Below are 25,035 nucleotides of genomic sequence, written 5' to 3'. Positions count from 1 at the left end.
ATATTTTGTCATTTTGATATTAAACTTGATGTATGTGATGCTATGATTACAAGTTTATGTTGGTTTTGTTGTTTATATGATGCTATGTGACATGCTAATCTTAATTCATGCTTATAGGCTGCATATATATATATATATATCCCCTGCAATTATAGGATTGAGAATGCAAGGAATATTGACAAACAGTAGGCTGTCAATCTGCGTGTTATGTGAATTTTTTAACTTGTGTGTTATGCTGTATGACTGTCACAGAGTTGCATACTTGTTTTGGAGGTATCAACCATAAGTTTTCATCAATGTATGACTTACTAACAACTTCTAAATGTTAGCATAATCCCCTAGGATGAATGTGCAACTATTTTATAATGTAATTACACCAATTTTGGATGCAAATCATACACCTACAGCTGACTCTAATTTCATCAAACAGTTAGCATAAAACCACAAACAATGAACAATGACATGCAAACTAATTACTCCTTTATATAAGAGTCAAATATGCTCTTTACAATAACCAAACCAATGCCCAAAACACTTAGCAATGTTCAATGATTTACTCAGAAAATCTGAGAACACATGACAGCCATGGACATAAACATCTATCTGAGAACTACAAGGGAATGATGCCAAAAGAACCTGATGAGAATCCCCTAGTCTTGCAATTGAAGAAGCAAGTAATATCACAAGTTTTGGAGCCTCCCTTGAGCATTTTCGATCTTCTTTTCAAATCGCCCCTGCTGCTGTCATAAGGTCTGATAATAATTGATTTCCAGCTCCAAACCCTTCTTCTCAACCCCTAAAATGATCACTGTCTTCCTCCAAGAAAAGCATTGTCATCAAAAGCCAAGTTATATGCTTGAGTATAAAGATATGAGTAAAATCATGGGAGACTGACTGTTGCAGGTCTGTAGATTGGTAACAAATTATTACCAGCATGTAAGACTTCTTCCAGTCCCTAAACCTTATCACTGATCATTCCTAATGATGGCGATTTCATCCATTGCTAGGTTTGCTGTCCAAACAAGAAGAACTTAGCAAAATCATGGTAATGGTGCATGTAGTTCGAACTGCTTCAGATCTGATTTCACCCCTGCAACTTCACTTCTTCACCTTCAAATGCATTCCAAGATGACTCGCCTTATGTCCTTAATACAAATCGATGCTAGTGAGGGCCAATTGAGCGAAACCGTGGCTTTCACCAAATCTGATATAAATCTGAAGAATAACTAAGATTAAAAACTCAGTGAATGTAGTGCAATCAGTTCCAAATGGTAGAATTGTTGTAGACACCTTGATGCCAAAAATATCTACAATATGAACCCAAATATAACTGGCCCTTGGCCACCGATGAAGCTCAATTGAGATGACTGAACTATCACCTCCTCAATGCAACCCCTCGAGAGATCTTTCACTCCCTCAGTTATGCTATCAATGGGAGTTTTCATTCCCAAAGACAATATTCTGCAGAAACCCCTTGGCTCTACAAAACTCAATCAATATCAAAATCAATTCCCAGGCTGCCTTGTAGCTCAACTAGATCTCCCTTTATACTTTTTCAATCCATCTCTAGAAGCTTCTAGAAATAATAATATTATTTCATTTAAGTGACTTTATGATATAATATTTAATTAAGTCACTTTATTAAATTAATTTAATATAAAGTCATCTTTTAATTTTTTAATTTTTTTGATAACTTTATAAATAATTAACTTAATATTATTAATTAAAATAATTAATTAAGCTATCCATATGAAATATCAATAATTTGGACAACTTAACTAATTAAATTAGTTAATTATTCTTACTCCAAATATATATATATATATATATATATATATATATATATATATATATATGTTTTTGTATTAAATTAGTTAATTATTCTTACAACCTTCAAACCCACACGGAACTCCATCGCGTGCATCAATTCTCTACTTTTTTAAAACATCAAGAACAAGGCCAAAGAAGTCAAAATTCTGATCAAGGCATATTCTCCCGTACAGGTATTGTGTTTCCTGACTTGTTCTCCTTCCATATGGGCTTATCCTCCTTGTGTACAGAATTGTTCTTTCGTATAGGCTTGTGCTTCTCTCTTGGCTGTACGATGCATAGGTGTGTGGCTTGAGACTCCCTTCATCCAACTCAACACTTCCACCGTAATGTACGATACTTCCATTGTACGGCTCAAGAATTATCTCGTACGGTGCAACTCTTCCTTCGTACACTTTTCTCTCCCACGGTGCAACTCTTCCTCCGTACGGCCTAGCAATCCTTGCGTAGGGTTCAACTTTTTCTCCGTATGGCATGTTTATGGTTTTTCTGTACGACCTTCTCCACACTCGCCCATACAATGTAGTCACGTATGGTATACTTATGGGTTTTCTATACGGCCACCTCCACACTTGCTCGTACAACCGCACAACTTTTTGAGCGTAGCACCTACTCACTCGTACATATTGGGCAATGGGTACCAACCATACAGAGTACAGTATCAATGCTCTGCAATTTGGCTCCCTTGACCGTACGGACCTCCAACACTCTGCTTCTCTAGTTTGTACGGTGTAGCTGGGGCTCTTAGCTTCGTGTGGTAACCTCATCACATCGACGCAACTTGGACTCTCAAGAGCCAACTTGCTCTTGTCTTCTTTGAACCGTACGGCGTACGGTATGGACTTAGTCAATCGTTCGGCAACTTTACTCTCCGCATACAGTGACAATTCTTCAAAAACTTTACTCTTGGAGTACAGTGACAATCCTTCGGCAACTTCACTCTTGGTTCCTGTGGACCATATGCTCCATGTACTCTCGCCTCTTATGGGTCATATGGTCAACTTATTCTCGATTGATTTGAACCATACGGCTGAATTACTTTCGGCTGATGTGAACCGTTTAGCGTATAGTATTAACTTCTTCGGGGCATCTCCACTAGGCTCTACAGCATCCAATTTTTGATCCTCGCCCTGTGAATCTTCTTCATACACCTTAGATACTTCCCCATACCCACTCGGCGGCCTCTGTTCATACGGTACAGGCTCACTTGGCAATTGTTCGTACAGCCCAGACACACCAACGTCGCGTGTGCACAGATGAATATCGTACGATGGACTTTGCACTTCCTCAATTTGGCCAATTTGTAGCATGTTACAGTCGAGGTGGAAGACTTCATAATCCTCCATCTGCCCGTGAAATAATCCATTAAGAGAACTCGTCTCATCCTCAAAGCAATCTTCCAGTTTGAGCACCCCTTCATCGTTGGGTTTCATGCCTTTCCTTCCTCCATCCATACCTAACTCTCCACCCTCAGACTCAGAGTCGGAGGGTGCCAGTTCTTCACTCACCGCCTGGTTCCTCAAGTCAATGACATGCTTCCTCCCGTCACTCTCGATCGAGAGCGTGTTTCTCTTCCAATTATGATTCGCCTTGACAGTAACCAACCATCCCCTCCCAAGGAGTGCATCGTACGCTTTCTTCTGTAACCGGATGACTACAAAGTCCAAGAAAAATGTGTCCCAATCATTACTTTTTGTGCCATCAATGTTCCCAATGGCTAGATGTCGTGCTAGTCAATACCTACCAAGTGGAAGCTTGGCGTCCAAAGATTCAGCTTCCCCAGATATTTCCACGTGTCTTCTGGTAGTACGTTTACTCCCGACCCTCCATCGACAATGGTGTTTGTCAACTTCTTCCCCATTATTTCTATCTCGACGACCGCTGGCTTCCTCCCGATGCTCAAAATCAACAACATTGGATCACTGGACTCATTCCCTTCGGCTGATGGTTTTCCTATCAGTTCCTCCTCGTGTGGCTTACATTGTTTCTAGATAACTATGTCGTCACTGACTGTATTAGCAATTGCTATTCTTAGTTGCGCATAGTTTGAAGAAGGTATGCCACCTTGATGGGTACGATTGTTTGTAGCACCTGTCGGACTATGTTCTTCTCTGACTCCCGCAATGACATACTTGCAGTTCCATTGGAAGTTACTCGTTCCTTCACTAACACTTGTTCTACTTCGTATTGTTCCTTTTCCATACCACAGTTTGAATACATCGCCTTCTTTGTTTGTGCTCTTGTGATTGCTAAAACTACGGCCTCTTGTTCCTCCACGTCCAGCATATTAATACCCTTCTGATTCGAGCAGTTGGTGTCTTCATGGTCACCTGGTCCACACCATTTGCAAAATAATTGTATGTTGTCTTTCTTGTTATGGTAGTCTCTTGCAAACTGTCCCCATTCACTACATTGTCGGCATTGTATGATAGGACGTCCTCTGGAGTCGTATTGTATTTGGTTTTGCCCTCGTTGATTTCCATAACCACTTGGCAATACATTATGTGATTTTGATGGGCTGGACTCTCCCTGTGTGAAGAGTACTTGAGTACGTCTCCTCTTCAAATTGTACGGGCACTCCTTGATTGAATGCCCCAACACTCGGCAAATCTCACAAAACATATTTCTAGGACAATTACCTTCCGTGTGCCCCTCCCTTTGCACTCAATACACCATAGTTCATTACCTTCTTTGTTGGTTCCTTTCTCAACCTTCAATTCTTTCATCATTCTCAACATATCCCGTCGAAGGGCTCGTAGGGTTTTGGATTCTTCATCATTGCTACCTTCGGTGCTCTCATCATCATCAGTCTTCCTCTTCTCTCGAGAGGAGGTTTTATTTTCACTCTCAATGTCCATCGCTCGATTGTACGCATCGGCGTATGAGGACAGAGGCACTACTTTCATCTTCTTGCTTAGTGAGGGTATCAATCCCTCCATGAACCACCTCTTTGTTGGTTGAAAATTTTGTACACTTGGGGAAATATACAAAATTGTGGTTTCAACCACAGCGTGTGAGTAAAACTCTCCTAATTAAGGGAAGGCTCCCCCTATCTAACTACAACTTTGAAAATAAAATAGGATGGGACAGCAATCTTTCTTCTTCTTTCAAAAAAGACGATATCTTTTTCTCTTCACAGAAAAGCGATAGCGATTTGATATAAAACAGCAGTAACAACTTTCGAAATGAAATGAGAGAAAGGAAATGAAGTAACCTGAAACCTCAAAGACTTCTGTCACTTCCTTCAGGATGGGACAGCAATATCAAGCTCAAAGGCTTGATTATGTGAAGTCCTATCTACCCTTTTCTATACTAACGCTATCAAGAACAAATTATAACAGCTCAAAGACTGGAATATCTTATTCTTTTCTATTTGAAACAATGGGAAGCAGTATAAGCTCAAAGACCTACAGCTATTTCTCACAAAATTTGCTCCTAAATTCTCTTAAGAACAAGTGAAAGCACAAAGACTTACAGCTTTTCTCAACAGAATACTTATTTTAATCTATATTAGCCTCAAATACTTGCAGCACAAAGACTGCAAATCAAATTCGATTAAGCTCTTTAAGAAACACTTGCAAGAAAGATAATATAGAACACTAACTCAAGAATGTAGCACAAAGACTCAAAGTTTGAGCAATTTCCTTCTATTCCTTTCAATTCATGAATTCACACATGAAAGCTCAAAGACTTCTTCGCTGTAAATTTGGCAAAGTTTTTGCTTGCTTTCAAAAAGATAAAGATTAAAATAAACCCCTCAAGTATTTATAGAAGAGGAGCCTTGAGAAAAAGGTGGGAGGATCCTAACTAACTTGAGAGATTCTCTCAAACACCAAGACTTATTCAATAACTAACTAAGACTTATTCCAACTACAGTCCTAACTGAACACAACTTGTAGTTGCCTTACATGTAATTACAAAAGTGCAAGTATAGACTTAACTTGCATTTTACAAAAAGGCTTTTACATGTAACTTGTCAAAAGAAAAACTACAACTAAAGGATTACAAATCTGGAAAAATACAACTAAGTGTTGAAAAACACTTAAGTTGCAACACGTGAAGACATGAATCCTTCAAAATTCTGGATGATTATTCTTAGTTCATCAGGATCCGGTTCATGGGTGTTCTTGGCAATAACCATGGTCTTCACAATGGTATCATGGCATCGAAGGAGCGTAGAGTTGTCCTTCTCCAAGATGGACTGAATTTCATGCAAAATGATTTGGTGTTTCATCAAAATTTGAATTGAAGCAGCTGAGAATAGTTCGCTCCTCCATTCATTATGAATCCTCATCTGTAAATCTGCAAGAACTTCTTCTTCTGGTATTAGCTCTCCATCCTGACTTATTATGTTGCAAGAGGCCTTTTCACAATGAGAAACAATATCTTCGAAAACTTCACCCCATAATCTCATCGCATCACCAATCTCCTCAATGAGGGATTTAAGAACAAGGGCCTTATTTTCCAAAAGCTCCTCAAATTCCAAGTACATGACCCTGGAAGGGATAATGGCATGCTCGTGTAGAACACTCAACTGTTGTTGGGGCATGGTACGCCAGATTGTCAAACTATCTTCAACACTTTACAGATTCTTTTTGAAAGTATCAGAAGTCTGATTCAGTTTCTCTTCAACGGTTTCCAACTTAGACATCATCTGAAAAATGTCTTTCATCACTTGTGCACATAGATCATGAAGTTGATCAACCCAGGAATCCAATGCTTGTACCTTCTAAGCAGCCCTTTCAACTCCACGAATTGATTCTCGGGAACCGGAAGAACTTGTGGGATTACTCCCTTCAGCAACAGGTTTTGTAATTTTATGAACAGCTACCACAAGTTGTCGGTTTTCCTCTTCTAGCTTATCTTTCTTTGCTAGAAGTTCATCATACCGTTGTACCAATGAGGCTATAGAATACTGGGCATCATGTTTAATCACCTCATGCGTTTGCTTACCCAATTCTATCCTTGTAACTTTGTAATCAGCAGCTGACATCTCTTCAAGTGGCTTATCTGCAATGGGTTCAATAATTTCAGCTACCTTCATCTTGTTGCTGTCAACAGTTACTCTGGAGATAGTCTTGGCCTTTTTAGCAACCTTGGGTCTAGACTGTTTAAGTTGCTAATAATCAAAAGCATCAGGCGAGATTTCTTGCTTCTTTCTTTTTGGGGTAAAAGAACTAAACCACAGAGGTAGAGTCATCAACTCTCCTTCAGTAACAGTTGCAAGCAAAGGAGAAGCAGTTTCTATTTGAACAACTATGGTCATCCTAGGAGGAGTATATGTTTGGATGGTGACCACGGTTTGCTCAATAACCAATGGGCATGAAGATTGCTTCATACATTCTTCAAAACCAAAAGTGGAGGTATCAATCTCTGACAGTTGGATACAAGCAGGAGCATCTTCAGGAACTTCTAGGACACTCTCTTGTTGATGATCAGGAGGTGGCTCGTATGTCGAAATAGGAATGGCATTCTGAGGAGACTCCTCCACCATTAAGTCAGAAGGAGAAAGGGGCGTCTCAATGGAAACTGAGGAAGGGATCTCATGAGGCGAATCCGAAGCTGGAGACTTAGGAGCATCATCAAATTGCTGCCCTTCTTCTAGATTATCAAAATCAATCACCTGAACATGGAACCGTGACTTTTCCTTCCCACGAACTGTCGCCTCCTCAAGAGGAAGCACTACTGCCTGAATAATTCGCAATTTGATCCTTGTGCCCGAAGATGATGCACCTTCCTTGTTGTCAACCTGAATCTCAAACTTACGTCCAAGAGGCCCAGTAGAATCATCTTCCTTTCCAACCTTGATTTTAATGAGTCTAACACCATTACTTTTCAGCCAAGCGTTGGTGTTAGCCAAGATAGGTTGAAATCTCTCAAGAATGGATATGCACTCCTTGTGTGACCATTGGATTAAAGGAAGTGGAGCTTCCTCAACCATTCGTGAAATATATTCAAGATCAAGTACATGCCCATCGTCAATCATCCCTTGTGGATTATCTACCAAGTTCAAATCAACAACTTGCTCAACAGTGAACCTGCAGTAATCCATCTTCAGAATTTCAACCTCTGTACGAAGATCTACCCAGATATCCTCAATACGATGCATGTGCACGAAGGATTTTTTGATCTTTTCCTTCATATCTCTGTAATCAAAATCAGTTCTGGACTTAAACCTTTTTAGCTTAATTTCCTGCATTTTAGTCTCCATAGCCTTGGCTTTGACGGATGTGACAAGAGAATACCGGCCAATTTTTAATGGGTTTGTTGTAGAAATCCCCATTCCAACCTTATGTCTGACGGACTGATGAGCGTGGACAACCATGATCTGTGTTCCCAACTCCATAAGAATGATCTTATTAGTTGGGTATCTAGGGAGCATGTATGGCTGCCCACTATAGCATCCGACTCTCATATAGGTAAAGGTCAAGAATTGAAGAAACAAACATCCACACTCATTCATCCTTTCTCATGCCTCATCGGATACTCTTCTGTTCTTCAGAGTTCTGTCAAACTAGCACATGAAGTAACCGAAGAATGCATCTTGAACTCTTCTGAAATGCAATATGTTGGGTCTCAAAGGCAGCTAATCATAGTATTCCCATACCGGTATAAGCAAGCGGTCACCCTTGGTAGAAAGACCAGGGAAATATCTGAGTGACGCTGCCAAATATACTAAGTATGAATTAATATAGAAAGTCATGGTGGAAGGGACTGCTGCAAGTTGTTCACACAAGCCATCGTTGATGACTTCTCCCAATGATATATGATAGGACTGCCTTATGAACATGACGAACTGGTACATCCAGGGCTCAAAAACATTAGAATGTTCAAGGCCCATTATCCTGCTGAGGAGGGTTATGATGTCTCCAATTTCCCATTTGAAGTCACAGCGGTACAACTTAGCCCACCTTGAGAAGGCGGCTTGTGGCTCATGGATCCACCTGTTGATATGACGTTTGCAGTCTTTCTCCCTTTTCACATAATACTCAATTGCACTATCTTTGGAGATTTCCATGTAAACAGGTGCAGGAGGTATTCTGAAGACTTTCTCAATTGTGTCTGCATCAAGGCGGATTATTGCTTCGTCATCATCATTTTTAATGATTCTTGTCTCCTTGTCAAAGTGATGGGCGCAAGCGAGAACAAATTCAGGTTCTAGGGCAGCCACTGGAAAAGAAGATGCGTGATGGATATGGTTGTCCAACAGTCGCTGCATATTGCTATCTTGCGAATCCTCAACCCTCTTGACAAATTCCGACATGTCCACATGCCCTATCTTTGTATCTCTTATGCGATCCAAAGGAGAGGAAACTTGGGAAGGTGCAACTTCATTTTGGTACTTGTCATATTTATACTTCATCTTTTTTGGAATTGGAGATGACGGCAAATCTGACATTGAAGGACAACCTGGAATACTGTGATGAAGACTTAAAAGTGTTAAGGCAACATCATAATCAGCTGCAACTAACATTTTTCCTTCTTCAAATGGGAAGAACTTCAACCCTTGCACTTCACGATTTTTGTGAGAGAAAAATGGGAACTAAATGGGAATGGGGGAATCTTGACTCTAATCAATTTCGGATCTTGGGGAAATTTTTGCAAGTATTCAAGTTGGAAAGAGCATACATGCAATCGGATTTTTAAAACCTGAATGCAAGTACACTTGTAAATTTGCAAATGGAGAAATGGGTGGAAAATGAGAATTAGACTTGCGGAAAATGACGAAAATGGAAAGTACGGATATGGGTGACATGAATGGATAAAAATGGGAAGATTTAGGAATGTCATTTTCATGAAAATGGAAAGAACTTTCAACATGTAATCCGGTTCTTAAAACCGGATTTTGAAAGGATGGGTATTTCTCATTTTTGCAACTTGGAATTTTAACCAAAAATGGTTAAATTCTTTTAACCGTAAGGAAGAACAAAGATTTTCATCTAACTTGTAATCGGGATTTAAAATCCCGAATACAAGTAAAGAGGGAAAATGGGGAAGATCAATGCAATTCAAAAATTGCTCATCAAGGGGGAAAATCCCTCTGACAAAACCGATTTTTGGGGCAAGAACAACATATTTACAAATTTACAACTAAAAAGGAAAATAAGAAAACAAGAATACAAGAAAATGAAAAAAGAAAAGAAAAGAAATCATACCTTGTTTCAATCTGAAAATGCCTCTCCAAAAGATAATCAATCTTTGGAAGAAAAAAGAATAGCTCTTAAATAGAGACAATCCGCAATTGAAAACCCTAGCCATGTTTTTTACCAAAACACCATAAGCTGAAAAACATGGCAGCAAATGCAAGTTTGGAGGGCCAAAATGCCAAAGAGGAACCATGCCTAAGAGTCCCAAAGCAAAATGCCTAAGGAAGAGATGACAACATGGCATCAAAACCTTCCAAAACGCAGCCTAGGAAGGATCACGTGGTAAAAACGTGGCATCAAATGCATCTTAAATGGCCCAAAGAATGACTGAAACTTCTCCCAACTTCAACACCTAGGTAAGAGAGGTAAAAACGATTTAGGAGATTGCTGATTTGCAAAATAAAAATCCTCCAAAATGTGGATTCGAGGGACCACGTGGTAAACCGTTTTTTGCAAAGAATGAGGGTAAATCATCACCAAACAGCAGCAACGTTTTCTTCAACCCACATAAATCACCTTGCTACAAAATCACCTCCTTACTCCTTGAATTTCTCCACAAAAAATTGGGAAGAATTTGTGGAAAAATTGGCTTAGGAGAAGAAAATCGGGTTTTTGGGAAGAAAATACAAGTTTTAATTCATGTATTCACATGCAATAGAAGAAATCGGGTTTTATTTCCCATATAACAAGTTTTAATTGTCACTTTTCCCTCAACAAGGCAAAATCAGGTTTTTAAAATGCAATTACATGTTTAAAATCCTCCAAAATGCACTTTATAGAGAAAATCGGGTTTTTTGGGCAAAATAGCAAGTTTTAAATGTCACTTTATTTCAATTCTAGGCAAAATCGGGTTTTGGAGAGAGATGTTCAAGTTACATTTTACTTGTAAAGGGAAAATAAAATCCCTACAACAAGTTTTAATAACTTGCACATATGTAATAGGGGTTTAAAATCCCTATTACAAGCAAAAGCCATTAAAGTAGGGGTTTTAGAAAAGAATTACAAGTTTACTTGTAACTTAACCAAAAAATCTTTATTTTAACTGAAAAAGCCAAAAAGCATCAAGGGGGAAATAAAAAGCAAATTACAAGTTTTTATTTTTCAATAAAGTGCACTTGTAATTAGTCAAAAATTTCCCTACAAAGGCCAAAACAATGGAAATCATTAAAACTTGCAATTCAAAAGAAATTTCCCACCTGCAGTCAGGGAGAAAAAACCCGAAATTGAAGGAAAGACATAGCAAAAGAATCCAGAATGCGACAAAATTCGAAACGTAGTTCGAGGATGGACTGAGGATTAAGCCACTCCAAGGATTAGTCGAAATTCTGCCTCGGGAAGCCTGCCATAGAGTAAAATTTTATTTTTTTCACAAAAATTTCATGTAAAAGTCCTTCATTTTTTAAAACAAAAATGAGGACAACACTCTTCTTCAACCCATCGGTTGGCTGGTTCTCCATCTTGTTCAACAATTCTTTGAGCCTACGCTTGTAAGCGCGTACATTCTCATTTTTCCCTTGCTTAGTATTATAGATTTCGGCCACGATCTCATTATCATCCCTCAAGAGTTTGAATTCCTCCTAGAACGCCCTCTTCAAATCACTCCATCTCGTCTTGTGTTGGGCGTCGAGGTCTGTGTACCAGTCAATGGCGATCACCCGAAGGGTGGTGGGAAATGCGTTCAACCAGTAGTCCCTATCATCTTGGCCTTTTGCCTCCCAAATGGTTATGCATGTTTTGCAATGCCGTACCGGGTCCTCCGACCCGTCTCCCATGAACTTCGGCAGTTTCTGCTTCTCCTAGGTGTTCAACATTGTTTTCACTTGGAAGGTACGTGTCTATTCGCCTTGTGTGCCGGACCTGGGTGGACTGTTTCGACCACTACGTTTCGATGCTTTCCTTGCACTCTCGGCCACACAGGCGTCCTCTACACGTCCACCTTCAGCGTCCCCAACACTTCAAGTACTTCCAAGTGCGTCGGACCTGAGTGAACTGTTCTGACCGCTACGTTCTGATGGTTTCCTTGCACTCTCAGACACGCCCACGTCCTCTACACGTCCACCTCTAGCATCCCAACACTCTGAATACTTCCAAGCTTTGACTCGTCTTTGTGCTCCCTCTGACTGAGGGTCGACGAATCACCTAACCGCTTGGTCTTGACCACCCTGTGGCCTCTTCTCACCTTTGATGGGATCTACGGACATGAATCACTCAAGGCTGACCCAATTTCTTTTAAGGCAACAACGCCAAAATTTTTACTGGTACAACTGGTAAATTAAATATAGAAAATAACAATGTACATGACAATGCATACCAGACACGGCAATAAAATATATCTTTATTTGCACATGCAATCATTACAGAGAAGAAGATCAGAGATGGTCGGCCAAGGATTACAACAGATACGACAATACCATCCCCCTTCCTTGGTAGTACATGACATATTTAAAGGACCCAACGGTTGCCGAGAGGTACACAACCGTCAACCAACCGACACATAACTACCCGAGACTGACAAACCACTCAATACAATTAATTAATACATTGTCGGATAACAAATATTATCAAACATAACAACAGGCAATTTATGCCGACAACACCACGCAGACGAGAGCTTACGACTAGCAAGATTGAGGAGTTGCGGATCGCAGACGAGCAAGCAAGCGAGCCCGACCAAGTACAATTTGAAACATCCCTTGCTTTGTAATTTTAGCACTTTTTAGAGCATTTTGGTCACACAACTGCCCAAGCGTCCTAGGGACGCACTGTCATCCGATCTGCGTGCCTTCCTCGTAGACAGGCGTGTTTGTCCAAACGACGCGTTGTCATCTTAGAGGAACGTCGACATCCAAAAGACACGATGTTGTCTTCTGGGTGCCCAAGAGTCTGTCGACAAAGAGGAAGTGGAGCTAATGCAAAATTTGTTTACTTGCAGACACTGCCCAAGATGCGGGAGCACACGTCGGGGCATCTGTTGCAGACACTATGCGGTCAGGCAGACGAGCTATCAGCTGCCGATAGACGACTCCATCGCAGGGTCGGATTATGGTGGACTTCTATGTTGTCGGAGTTCCAGTTCCATGCCCCCATGCTACAGGCATTGATGGAGAGGTGGGATGCAAACACGATGTCCTTTCAGTTACCCACAGGAGAGATGACGGTAACACTGATCGATGTCTACTGCGTCCTACGGCTTCCTATCCGGGGGCAACGAATGTTACCAGCGATTCTTTCTGCTGCGAAGCTGGGCAGACAGCAGGATTGGGCCTGGGGCAAAGGATAGACGCTAGAGGACACGTGTACCTTCGAGCGCTGGGCCAGGGACGAGTGTGGATTCCCTTGGTATGGCGTATCACGATCATGAACGTTGCAAGGCGAGTACTGGTAGACGGTCGTGGCTCAGAGCTGGCAACAGGTTTTATGCCGTTGATCCAAGAGATGGAGAGACAAACGGTTTATCCATGGGGTCGCAGCATGCTAGCCCATTTATATTACAGGTTGTCTCGATACATGCACCATGAGTACTACAGCCTCACAACGTGCACACTCCTACAGGTCTGGGCCTTCAACCACATCACTTGCACGCAGCCAGTAGGATTTCCAGCACCGATGCCCTTGGACATGCCGCGGGCACATGCATATCCACTACGGCACGGAGGATGGCGGACGGGAGACCTTACGTACTGGAGGATCACATTCGACCAGCTAGGGATCGAAGATGTGATCTGGCAGCCCTACCGGGACACGAGGGTCTAGACCACAGACCGCACACAACTGCCCCGGATGCAGAGAGACTGCTTTCTACTCGGTCACCAGGACCATATTGTGATGTCGTATTACTGGCGGCGATGCATGCGGCAATTTGGGTAGGTACCGACTATTCCACCTACAGCTCCAACATACACACGATCAGCCAAGAGTGCGTTGCGACCACAGGACCTGCCCCGCCCCACCCTCGAAGATGGACAGGACAATCCGCAAGGCAGCGATGATGATGACATTGCACCACAGCTGGATATAGACGACGTCGAAGTCACACCAAGGTTCGCAGGCTGGTGGGGTAGGGTAGGTCTGGCACCGAAGTTACCGCCAGATGCACAAGGAGGAGACATCGGAGCTCTAGGGGGAGACAGCGACGACCAGTCCTCCTCGAGCGATGAGGGCGAGGAGCCCGAGTCCAAACCAAGCTGCACCGGCTACGAGGGCTCTTCCACCGTCACCAACTGCACCATCAGTCATGCCACGGGCGCGACCAGCAACAACAGCAACGACTGCGGAGGGATCCTCCAGCAGGGTGCCTCCGCGGGATCCAGACTGGTAGAGGGGCCATCCTAGTACGCACTTGTGATTTCAGTTGATTCATTCTAGTCTTTTCTTTACATATGTATAGATGTAGAGATTTTTGGATATGATGGATACTGATGTGAAATGTTTTGTGCTTGCAGAGGACGTAGTGAAGTGGTTGAGCCTTATCCACCAGGCGCTTGTAGAGATCATCCCTGTAGTGCAGATCCAGGGTCCTGTACTGGACGCTTACCGGCCCCTCCAGGCAGCAGGGAGACACATGCAGTTGTTTGAGCCTGTAGCACGACTACGGACAGCATACTAGGAGGGTCGAGTGGAGCTGGTGCAGGATGCAGCGCAGCTAGCCACTGTGACAGGGCAGCAGGATCAAACCTTGCAGGAGGTCCACATTGTGCTCGTAGAGAGAGACCAGGCGAGGACGCGAGTTGAGAGTGTCGAGAGGGCACGTGACACTCTACAGAGCCAGGTCGATGACCTCCGACGACAGGTGGACGCTGCACAGTAGGGCGCCGTAGGTCACTTAGACCACCCCTGAGTGCGCCAGCTGATGGCAGACCTCAAGGCATCGCGCCAGCAAGAGATGGCGACCGAGAGGAGCTGATGACACAGCGAGAGACTGTGGCTGAGCTACGAGGACAACTATGGGGCCTGCGATCGTGGAGTACTACTACCGCAAGATTGCGGTCGACCTTAGTTAGACAACTTCCACGCCATGATCAGGATCCTCCAACGCCAGCGACCTCAGGGACATGGCCGCGAGATCAATCATGACATATTTTTGATGTATTTCATGTAGAGCATTTTTTGGTATATATAAACGGATGTATTCATGTATATCAGAGACATATGACAGCATCACATGTTTGTGTAGTGATGTGATACTTGTACATTGATATGATACATTGACACACACACACACATATATATATATGAGATTCGATATTGTGGTTTTATCTTGTGTTTTCATCGATGGATGATGTTGTTATGTTGCATGCTTATGTGATGGATGATGTAGATTTAGATGCTTATCATAATTTATTTTACATATGTTTGTATGCATGATTAAATCTTATGATGATCTATATATATGACACACGAACATGCATGCACACACACACACACACACACGTGGATGTAACAATGCATTGTCACTTCATAACACAAAAAAGGGATGTCGTGTCGATGAAGGATGTGTCAGGACGCGGTCCCTCACCCCATAGGCGTCGAGGTATCAGGCGCGAGACAAATATTACACATCTTCTACGCATGGTACCTATGTAGGTGTGGCATTGATTGGCTCTTTAAGAGGAGTACCATCCATGGAGGATAAACCATAGGCACCAAAACCATAAACGGAAGTGACGATGTATGGACCTAACCAATTCGGGCTAAATTTCCCTTTTTGGTTAGGCGGCACATTAACATTTCTTTGGTTCTCATAAAGAACCAAGTCACTTTTCTTAAAGGTCCGAGGCATCACACTTTGGTTATATTGTTTGGATAAAGACTTTTGATAAGCTTGAAGATGTTGAAGGGCCATTAAGCGGCGCTCATCCAACAATTGAAGCTGATTTAGACGAAGAGCGATGGAAATCATCATCGATAACCCCCTTTAAGGAGACTTGCAAAGAGGGAATCTCCAATTCAAGAGGCATTTGGCACCATACACAAGGTTGTAGGGTGTTGTTCCAGTAGCTGTACGAACACTCATGCGATTGGCCCATAACGCGTAGATTAACTGCAAATGCCAACCTTTACCATGTTTAGTGATAGTATTAAGTAAGATTTGTTCAATGGTTTTGTTAGATGCTTCTGCTTGACCATTAGATTGCAGGTAGTAAGGTGTAGAAAAACGGTGCTGAATGTGGAATTTTTCAAGAAATTGCTTAACCTCCTTGTTCTTAAAAGGCGTACCATTGTCCGAAACAAGGGTAGAAAGCAAGCCAAATCGAGAAATGATGTTATCCATGATGAAGCCACAAACCACATCAACGGTGGTCGATCTTAACAGGACTGCCTCGACCCACTTCATGAAGTAATCTGTAGCGGTAATAATGAAGATGTGACCTTTAGATGAAGGGGGAGATATCTTGCCAATGATGTCTAATCCCCAAAACTGGAAAGCCCATGGAGAGACCTGACTGCGAATCTCTTGCACGGGGGCTTGAATCAAGTTGCTATGCTGTTCAAATTGAGGACACTTTCTGACAAAGGCAAAGGAATCGTGTTCCATCGTTTGCCAATAGTACCCCATGTGTATCAATTTGTGTACACAAAGACTTTCCTCCAAAATGCCCACCTCCAGAGCCTGAATGGGCTTCTTGAAGGGCAAGGGGAATCTCAACTTTTGTTAAACACCGCAAAAGAAGACCGAGGTATGATCTCCTATAAAGCACGTTAGATAGGAGAATATAACGGTTGGCCAGCTTTTGAATCCGCACACGCGAACTTTTGCTAGTGTCATCAAGAAAACTTCCGGTTTTTAAATAATTAAAAATGTGTGTGAACCATTCTCCCAAGTCGACATGGGCGCACATAAGGTTATCAAATTGAGTTTGATCAAATACGGCCGAAGAGCAAAGGACTTGTACCACAAAGCAGTATTCGTCCTAACCAAAATCGAGGCCTACAAGGGAAGCAACGCTTGCCATTGCATCCTCATGACAATTTTCCCTCCATGAGATGCTATCAATCGTGTAAGTAGCGAATTGCTTCAGTATGGTCAATACTAAATCCTTATATTGGGACAACCTCAACTACTTAACACGATGGGCACCTGTCACTTGGTTTACAATAAGTTCAGAATCTCCATGGATGTGGATGTTCTTTACTCTCATGGCAATCGCAGCACGGAGTCTTGCTATCAGGGCCTCGTACTCGGCGATGTTATTGGTACAATGGAACTCTAAACGGAAAGAAAGAGGAACTAGCTTTCCTTCAGGTGAGATAAAAAACCACACCTGCGCCTGAGCTAGTTTGACACCTCGAACCGTCAAAATACATGTCCCATACGGAGTCCTGGTCAATGATCAGAACATCCTCGTCGAGGAAGAGGTCTAAAGTGGGAAAAGACTTGGTTGAGGGAGCATCAACCAATTGATCGGCAATGACCTTCCCTTTGATTGACTTCTGAGTTATGAAGTGCAGGCCAAACTCAGAGAGCAGCATCACCCACTTGGCCAGCCTTCCTGAGAGATCAGACTTTGCAAAGAGGTGCTTAAGGATATCATTTTTAGCAATGACCCGCATTTCTGCATGGAGGATATAGTGTCTCATATTTTGAGTCGCGAAGACAAGAGCTAAGCACTATTTTTCCACAACAAAATATCGGGTTTCATAATCTATCAAAGTGCGGCTAATGTAATAGACTGCTTTTTCTCGGCCTTCATCATCACGTTGGGCTAATAATGCCGCTAAAGCATGAGATGAGGCTGAAATATACAGGAAGAAAGGTCTATCAGACGTAATCGGCATTAGGATAGGAGGATTAGCTAGGTAATCCTTGATGGAATCAAATTCCTTTTGGCATTCCTCATTCCATTTGAAGTGGGTATCTTTCTTCAACAATCGCGTGAAAGGAAGGGTACGATCAGCCAATCGCGCCACAAACGAACGAATGGCTTGGATTTTTCCTTGCAGACTATGAAGCTGAGAGATATTCTTAGGTGGAGGCATGTTCACAACAGCATCGATCTTATCCGTGTCTATTTTGATTCCTCGGCTGTAGACAATGAATCCTAGAAGCTTCCCGACGTCAACACCGAAGACACACTTAAGAGGATTCAGTCTCATTTTATACAACCGAAGTCTTTCAAAGACCAGACGGAGATTTTCAATGTGCATTTCACATGCTAAGGATTTTACCAAGATGTCATCGGCATAGTCTTCTAAGACCTTATGGATGAAATCATGGAATAACAAGGTCATGGCTCATTGATAGGTCGCTCCTACGTTCTTCAACCCAAACGGCATGACGACATAGCAAAAGGTTCCCCAAGGGGTTGTAAAGGCTGTTTTATATTGATCTTCTGGGTTGATATGGATCTGGTTATAACCCAAGAAGTCGTCCATGAATGAGAGCAAAGCATACCCCGCAGTTGAATCCATGATCATATCGATATTCGGGAGAGGAAAGTCATCCTTGCGGGAAGCTTTGTTCACATCCCGAAAATTAATGCAAATACGGCTACGACCATCGGGTTTGCTTACCGGAACAATGTTCGAGATCCAGGGTGAATAGTTGATGGGGCGGATAAAGCTAGCTTTTAGGAGCTTCTCTATCTCGACCTTGACTAATAAAGCCACCTTAGGATTCATCTTTTGAATCTTTTGCTTCACCAGCTTAGCATCAGGACTAAGCACAATGTTGTGCACCACAATGGACTCATCGATGCCAGGCATCTCCTCGTAAGACCAAGCAAAGATGTTAGGGAATTAATGTAGCAAATCGGAATATTCTTTGAATTCTTCGGAAGATAAGACTTTTCCCACCTTTATGACCTTGTCGAGAGCCTTATTGCTCATGATGACGTCAATAGTTTCTCCACTAAGGAGCGCACTACGGTCTTCTGGATGAGGGACAGACATTTGTTCTCCATTGTGAGACAGAGATGTCCCCTGTGAAATGGATTCTCCAAACTACGCCTGAGCATTCAAGCAGTATGGAAATCGACGTTTATGATGATAAGGGGGCAGCCAATCGTATGCACCCAGAAATTCCTTCAAAGGATTCTTCCGAAGGGAAAAGATCCAAGGGAATTTCATTAGGTGATACACCAACGTCAATGAGTTCCGGATGAACAAGCTTTAAAGGAAGGGGATCAGATGAAATCATGTTAACAGTTAACCATGGTTTCGCCTTTCAACCTGTGTGACAGTATCCTAGTCCAGTGTAGTGGTGACGAGGTTCGGGCTCCAGAGGAATCAGAAAACCTTGTTCATTAGGTCCACAACCCTTCCCATCATACCCAAGCTGAGACACCAGCTTGTATCCGGGACCATAAATTTTTTGCAATTCTTTGAATGATGGTGGTTTCGTATAGAAAAGGTGATCGGCATGGTAAACATCACCTGGCTTTGTAGACGCATAATCATCTTTCCTAGCTGAGGTGAATAAGATCTTAGGAAAACTTAAGTGGACGGGATCTACTTTGTACTCACCATCATGAGAGTCGGTGAAGTCCAAAGAACCCCAATCGTCACCCAAGAATGCATTTACTTTTGAAGGTGATTTAGCCAGTGATTTAGCCACGAAAGATTTTACAGGTGTAGACTCAAGCATTTCCACCTTAGGAGTATCTACCTTTGGGGATTTTTCTTTTGAAGAATCTTGCTTCTTAGGTGATCTCTCCTTTTTAATGACTTCCTTAGCAACTTTTTCCTTCTCACACTCTTCCTTTTTAGGGGATGAGACAGAAGCAGAGGTTGCACTTGAAGAAGACAGAGTGGGTACATAATTTTCAAAGGAAGGTGTGATAGAAGCCTAACCGACCGCAGCTATTTGACATAACTGCATAGCCTCAAGATCAGCGTTAACTATGACAACCTGATTATTAGCCACGAACTTCACGGATCCATGAAGTGTAGACGAAACAACTCCCAAAGCATGTAGCCATGGTCTGCCTAAAAGAAGGTTGTATGATAAAGGGCCTGGCATAACATGCACAAGGGTTGGAATGGTGATCGGTCCAACCTTCAAGGAGAGGATGACAATCCCTACAGCGGTCTTACCACTGTTATCGAAACCTCAGATGAAAAAGGAGGAGGCTGCCAAAGAATTTGGGTCCACCTTGATCTTTGGTAACAAGTCTAAACCACAAATATTCAGCGTTGAACCTGTGTCAACAAGCGTTCGTCTAATACCAACGCCATTCACATGGACAATGATCATTAATGGATCTGCTAAATTTCTCACTTTGGGAGGCAGGAGTTCATGCGGATAAAAGATAATATTCGGCAAATTTGCACGAATATGTTCCATCAGCGCATTCACATCAGTCGGTGTCACAAAGGAAAGTAGCACAATCTTTTGCAAAGCTTCCTGTAGCATACCTTGATACATCGGGGTGGTTTGAAGCAAATCCCAAAGTGAGATCTTAGCCGGAGTAACCTTAAGTTGCTCGATAAGATCATAATCACTTGGTAGCTTGTCCGCCAGCAAAGGTGCCTTAGGAAGGACAGGTTGAGAAGGACGTAGAGAAGTTTGAGGTGGTTTAGGAACTTGTTTGTTATTCCGAGTGTTATATGTGTGAGCAATAGTATTATAGCATGGTTGCTTGGATTGCATAAATCTAGTGTATAAATCAGAAGCTTCTCCTTTGAAAGGTTTTCCATTAATGGTCTTAACTCTCTTAGGAGGACTTGTCGCTGAAAAATGGATGTGAGGTCTCTTAGGCCTTTGTGGGGCCGCAGAGACAACAATGACATTCACAGACCCTTCATTTCCGCATGAGGATGCCATGGAGGATGACTCACCCTTTACATCTCTTTTAAGAGAGGGTGTTTCAAGGAAATCATCCAAGACTTCATCCAACATACCGAAATCATCCTTTGAGAATGCCCTATCAAAGGCATCGAACTCCAAAAGGAAAAGATCCAACATTAGGCATTCACGTCGGGTTCACCAAAATGTAGGGGAGGAGATTCTCCCCCTCCAAGATGATAAATCTTAGAAGGCAAATCTATCCGCTGCTACCTCTTCGGATAGGTGCTAAGATGAGCCAGTGGATAACAAATAACTAAACTAACTACACTACACAAGAGATGAATAACAGAATTACAGTGCAGAAACAATGAATATACAAAACTGAATTTACAGAACAGTGAAATGTTAAAAGCAAATTATACCTGCCAACTAGGGAGCTCTCAAGTTTTGGACGCCAGCGGGGGCGCAGACACTAGCACAGGGCGCTATAGTTCGTACGGCCCACGAACAGGGAAAAGTCCAGAAAGGAACCTATAAATGGTCTCTTGCACACAAAACCAGTTCATCACCTGCACACACTGAGACGGGGAAAATTGTTGGGGTTGTATAGGGGCCTGCCTCAGTCAAACCCTCGTTTAGGTGTTTCCACCGCCACGGACAGCCAAATAGATAGTTTGGAAAAATAAATTGGAACTTGGTAAATTGGAAAGTAAATGCAAATGGAAACTAAACTTCATTTAAAAGAAGCTAACTCCTATTGCATGCAACAAATATTGGAAAATTGGAATATTGGAAATAAATATTCAACAATGCAAAGGACTCATTGCATGTAAAAGAGATTGGTAAAAGAGAGAGAATGAGCATGAAGCCAAACCCCTCGTATTTGGATTCGTGAGCGTGACGATGCCCACTTGATCGCTTTGTTGGTAAGAAGCCACCACAAGATGATTGTAGCTTGATATTGGTAGAGTGTATGTCCAAGAGCATAAAGAGAGCAGCAAGATATTGAGAGCACAATGAAAGCCAAGAACCAAGAACCCAAGTTTGGGAACCCTTCAAAATGAGCAAGGAAGGGTTCTTAAACCCAAAAGGGGCGCGGAGAACCGTTACAGCGAAATGCGAGCCAAAGGACATGTGTCGGCTAGAGTCTGACTCTCTACCAGATTCGAGATTCGGCCAGCTTTTCAGGAGCGCGGCACGCGGACGTCCCCACGTCGCGCTTCCGTCCATCAAAAAGTAGGCCCAAAGGGGCTTTCGAGGCATTTCAAGGCACTTCGTCCTTCAAGCCCATGATGCTAAAATAACATACTTTTGATCATGGATTCATCATAAATGCACTAGGCATCATGCGTAAGTGTCATAAATGCATCGGGCGCAATTTAGGACACTACACATATGAAGAGAGGGAAATTTGATATGAAAATCGAGTACCATTAGGGTACATAACAGAAAGTAAATAGCTTATGCATTCAACACTTGTTTATCATTGAAATTATTGGGTATCCAACCTTTTAATAAAAATGTCCACAATAATACTATTCTAAGGGCGATGGGTTAATCCATCACTAAAAATCAATCTTATTATTTCACCACATAGTAGGACATAAACATGCCTAACCAAAAAGGAAAATTCTTATTTGCATGAAAGAGACACAAATACAATATCCAAAGGATATTTCTTAGCTTGACGAAAATGACAAAAACAATGTGTACTTGTGTATGTCCATTCACAAAAACTAACCTTGTGTCATGGTCAAATTGACGACTGCTGGAGCAACTTTGGCAGCAGCATCAGCAATAGAACTCCTTGTTAAATATTTTGAATCTGGCCCTGTGTCCACACCATTTTGGGAGTCTGCTTGAAAGCTATTTAAATACTGTGAACTTGTACGCAGTTTATCAATTATGAACCTTCTACACCAATCCACTGCATGATGTTTAAAAACATTCAAAGATGAATCAATCATTCAACATCACAAAATTTTCTCCATATCAATCACTCCACAAAATGTATTAACAGGAACTAGTGACAAAATATTTAAATATGTGGGGTGCCAGTAATAGTAGAAACTTTCTATGATTGTGTGCCTAACTGTGTCAAGTGTGTGACATCATACAAGGAAAACAAAATCAACTATGCACTACATCAAAAATAGCAGTTTGTAACTATGAATACCTGATGTGGAAATATCTGTCAGTGTCGCAGATTGATAGTTATACTCTATTTTTTTCTGCCACAAATCTTTTAAAAAGCAATGAAGCTGTGGGGACAAATTTACTGCTATCTCTGAAAAGCCATTTGCAACGGAACCTAAAATAAGGTGAAGATTCATCATCATGTGAATGACTGTTCACTATAAATATAAATAGTGAGTATACATTTAACAGGCAATACATAGGAGGAGAAAACAAATTGATAGATATCGGTAGCAAAAAGTATCAGTAGCATACCGTTGGACCTTTCAGGCCATAGGGCTCCTATACTAGCAGCAGCCAACAAAACAACAGATGTGGCAACTTTTCCAAAACGTTTCCTTGAGTACTTAGAAAAGCCACAGGGCTTGTACACTGGATAAGTCTAACACAAATAAAAGCTATGCTCTAATTAGCAGATAATTTACCCACAAAGAATAAGATGATCAACCATAATGATTAGGATTGAAAGAAACTAGCTATGTGGCATTGCTATTGAAAGATGTCACAATCCATCCATTCTTAACCTATTGTTATACATGTCACCTGCTACTACACAAAATTAGTTCCTCCAGTAGCAGATAATGAAAACACTAAATAACAGATTCTAATAACAACACCACCAAGTAAAGAAACAAAACACGTAAGGAGTTTGAAAAATAAGGAAATAATTGCTAATCTTGCCCCAAAAACAAAAGTGAGGATATCCCAAAATGATATGAAAGCTCACAGGCAAAAACGACAAGTCCACACTTATCCTCAAATTCATTCAAACCAAAAGATTTGGAGTTCATTTTAATGCTTTGAATTGGATGTCATCCAACATCTTGCAGCATTAACCTATTACCCTACGGAGTGTCCTCCATTCAAGATTACACAAAACAAAGTTGGCAAATGCGTCAAGATGCTGTTATAATACTTACAATAGTAACATCGGACAGATAGCATACTTATGTGTGTGCCTATCATCTTACTATAGTAGATAATTTACAGTTACTTTCTGTAAAAACTGGCAAATACCTTACAATATTGTTTCACAAATTATATAGGAGGTTAGGGAGCTCAACCATTGGATTGAGAGATAAACAATACTTTTCAGGCAAGAGACAATAGCTTCGGTTCAAGTATGCATAGGCTGTTTTTAGGTCAAGACCAACACATGAGACCAAGTGAGACGCCAATTCAACATTTTTCATCCACTTATGGAAACCCAAAAGTGAATTTATTTTCATTTACCGCAGATATTACTCAATTTTTTGTTACCCTGAGTCTTGACCTCATGACAGCATGTCACGTACACATGTAGCATTATAGAGGAATACCATTAGATGGTTATTCCCACAACCACTGACTTCAGGGTGTTTTATATATATATATATATGAAAATTTTCCTATATATAACATTCATACACCCTATTGTACCTGTATGAAAATTTTCCTATCGTGTCAAATTTTAAGCTAAATTTTATCTCTTATTTGTTTCTTTGTAGGATAAACGAATAGGATTCTCAAACTCATTCGTACAGGCAGGAACAAAGTTCAATCAATAAAAGAGTGTCTGAAATTCACATAAGGCAAAGATAGTGTTGATGCGGGGAATTGCACTGCTGCTCTTTCGGTCAACACAAAATAAAATACCGAAGTAATCCCATTCTCTCTTGCATAAGGAAGTTTCTAGTGCTACTAAGGACGATCACAAGAAGACAACCTCAAGGTTTAAACTGTCAGGTCTTGACTGCTCAGGATAACTTTGTGATTGATGTGTTTTTCTGATAAACATGAGGGGACTTGAGGATGCAACAAGTTGGCCTACATCTGACGATGCCTTGGTTCTCAAACTGGGAAAAAATAAAAGCAAAAGGGATAGGGTTTAGGAATCCTAAGTACAATGATGGTAACAATTGGTGCTACAAGTAGACAGATTTCCATAAACTAATTACTGTTTTGCCAGAGATATACTCGCAACTTTACAAGAATCGTGCAAGCTCCAAGGGATAAAAGGATTTTCAAACTAGGGATATTCATTCAAACACCCAATTCTAGCGCAGCATGAAACAATTACCCACAGTTGAACTAAGTACAATGATAAGGCTTAGACTAATCATACACGGAGACCTACAATCAGCAACCCCCCAATGG

General features: G+C 41.6%; 1 protein-coding gene across 2 annotated transcripts in view; it reads right to left on the bottom strand.

Moving 5' to 3' along the window:
* Positions 1-25,035, bottom strand: part of LOC131042466 (putative protease Do-like 14) — a 256,834-nt gene that overhangs the window by 219,123 nt on the left and 12,676 nt on the right. The window contains exons 2-4 of one of the 2 annotated variants that reach the window (XM_057975758.2): positions 23,155-23,281; positions 22,880-23,014; positions 22,445-22,630 (exon numbers count right to left, since the gene is read on the bottom strand). In XM_057975758.2, the coding sequence (XP_057831741.2) occupies positions 22,445-22,630; positions 22,880-23,014; positions 23,155-23,281 (448 nt within the window). The remainder of the gene's footprint in view (positions 1-22,444; positions 22,631-22,879; positions 23,015-23,154; positions 23,282-25,035) is intronic. The other variant, XM_057975759.2, reaches the window with a different exon arrangement.

The sequence above is a fragment of the Cryptomeria japonica genome, chromosome 1 (assembly GCF_030272615.1).
Source record: "Cryptomeria japonica chromosome 1, Sugi_1.0, whole genome shotgun sequence".
NCBI classification, from domain to species: Eukaryota; Viridiplantae; Streptophyta; class Pinopsida; order Cupressales; family Cupressaceae; genus Cryptomeria; species Cryptomeria japonica.
This window is presented reverse-complemented; position numbering and strand designations above follow the sequence as displayed.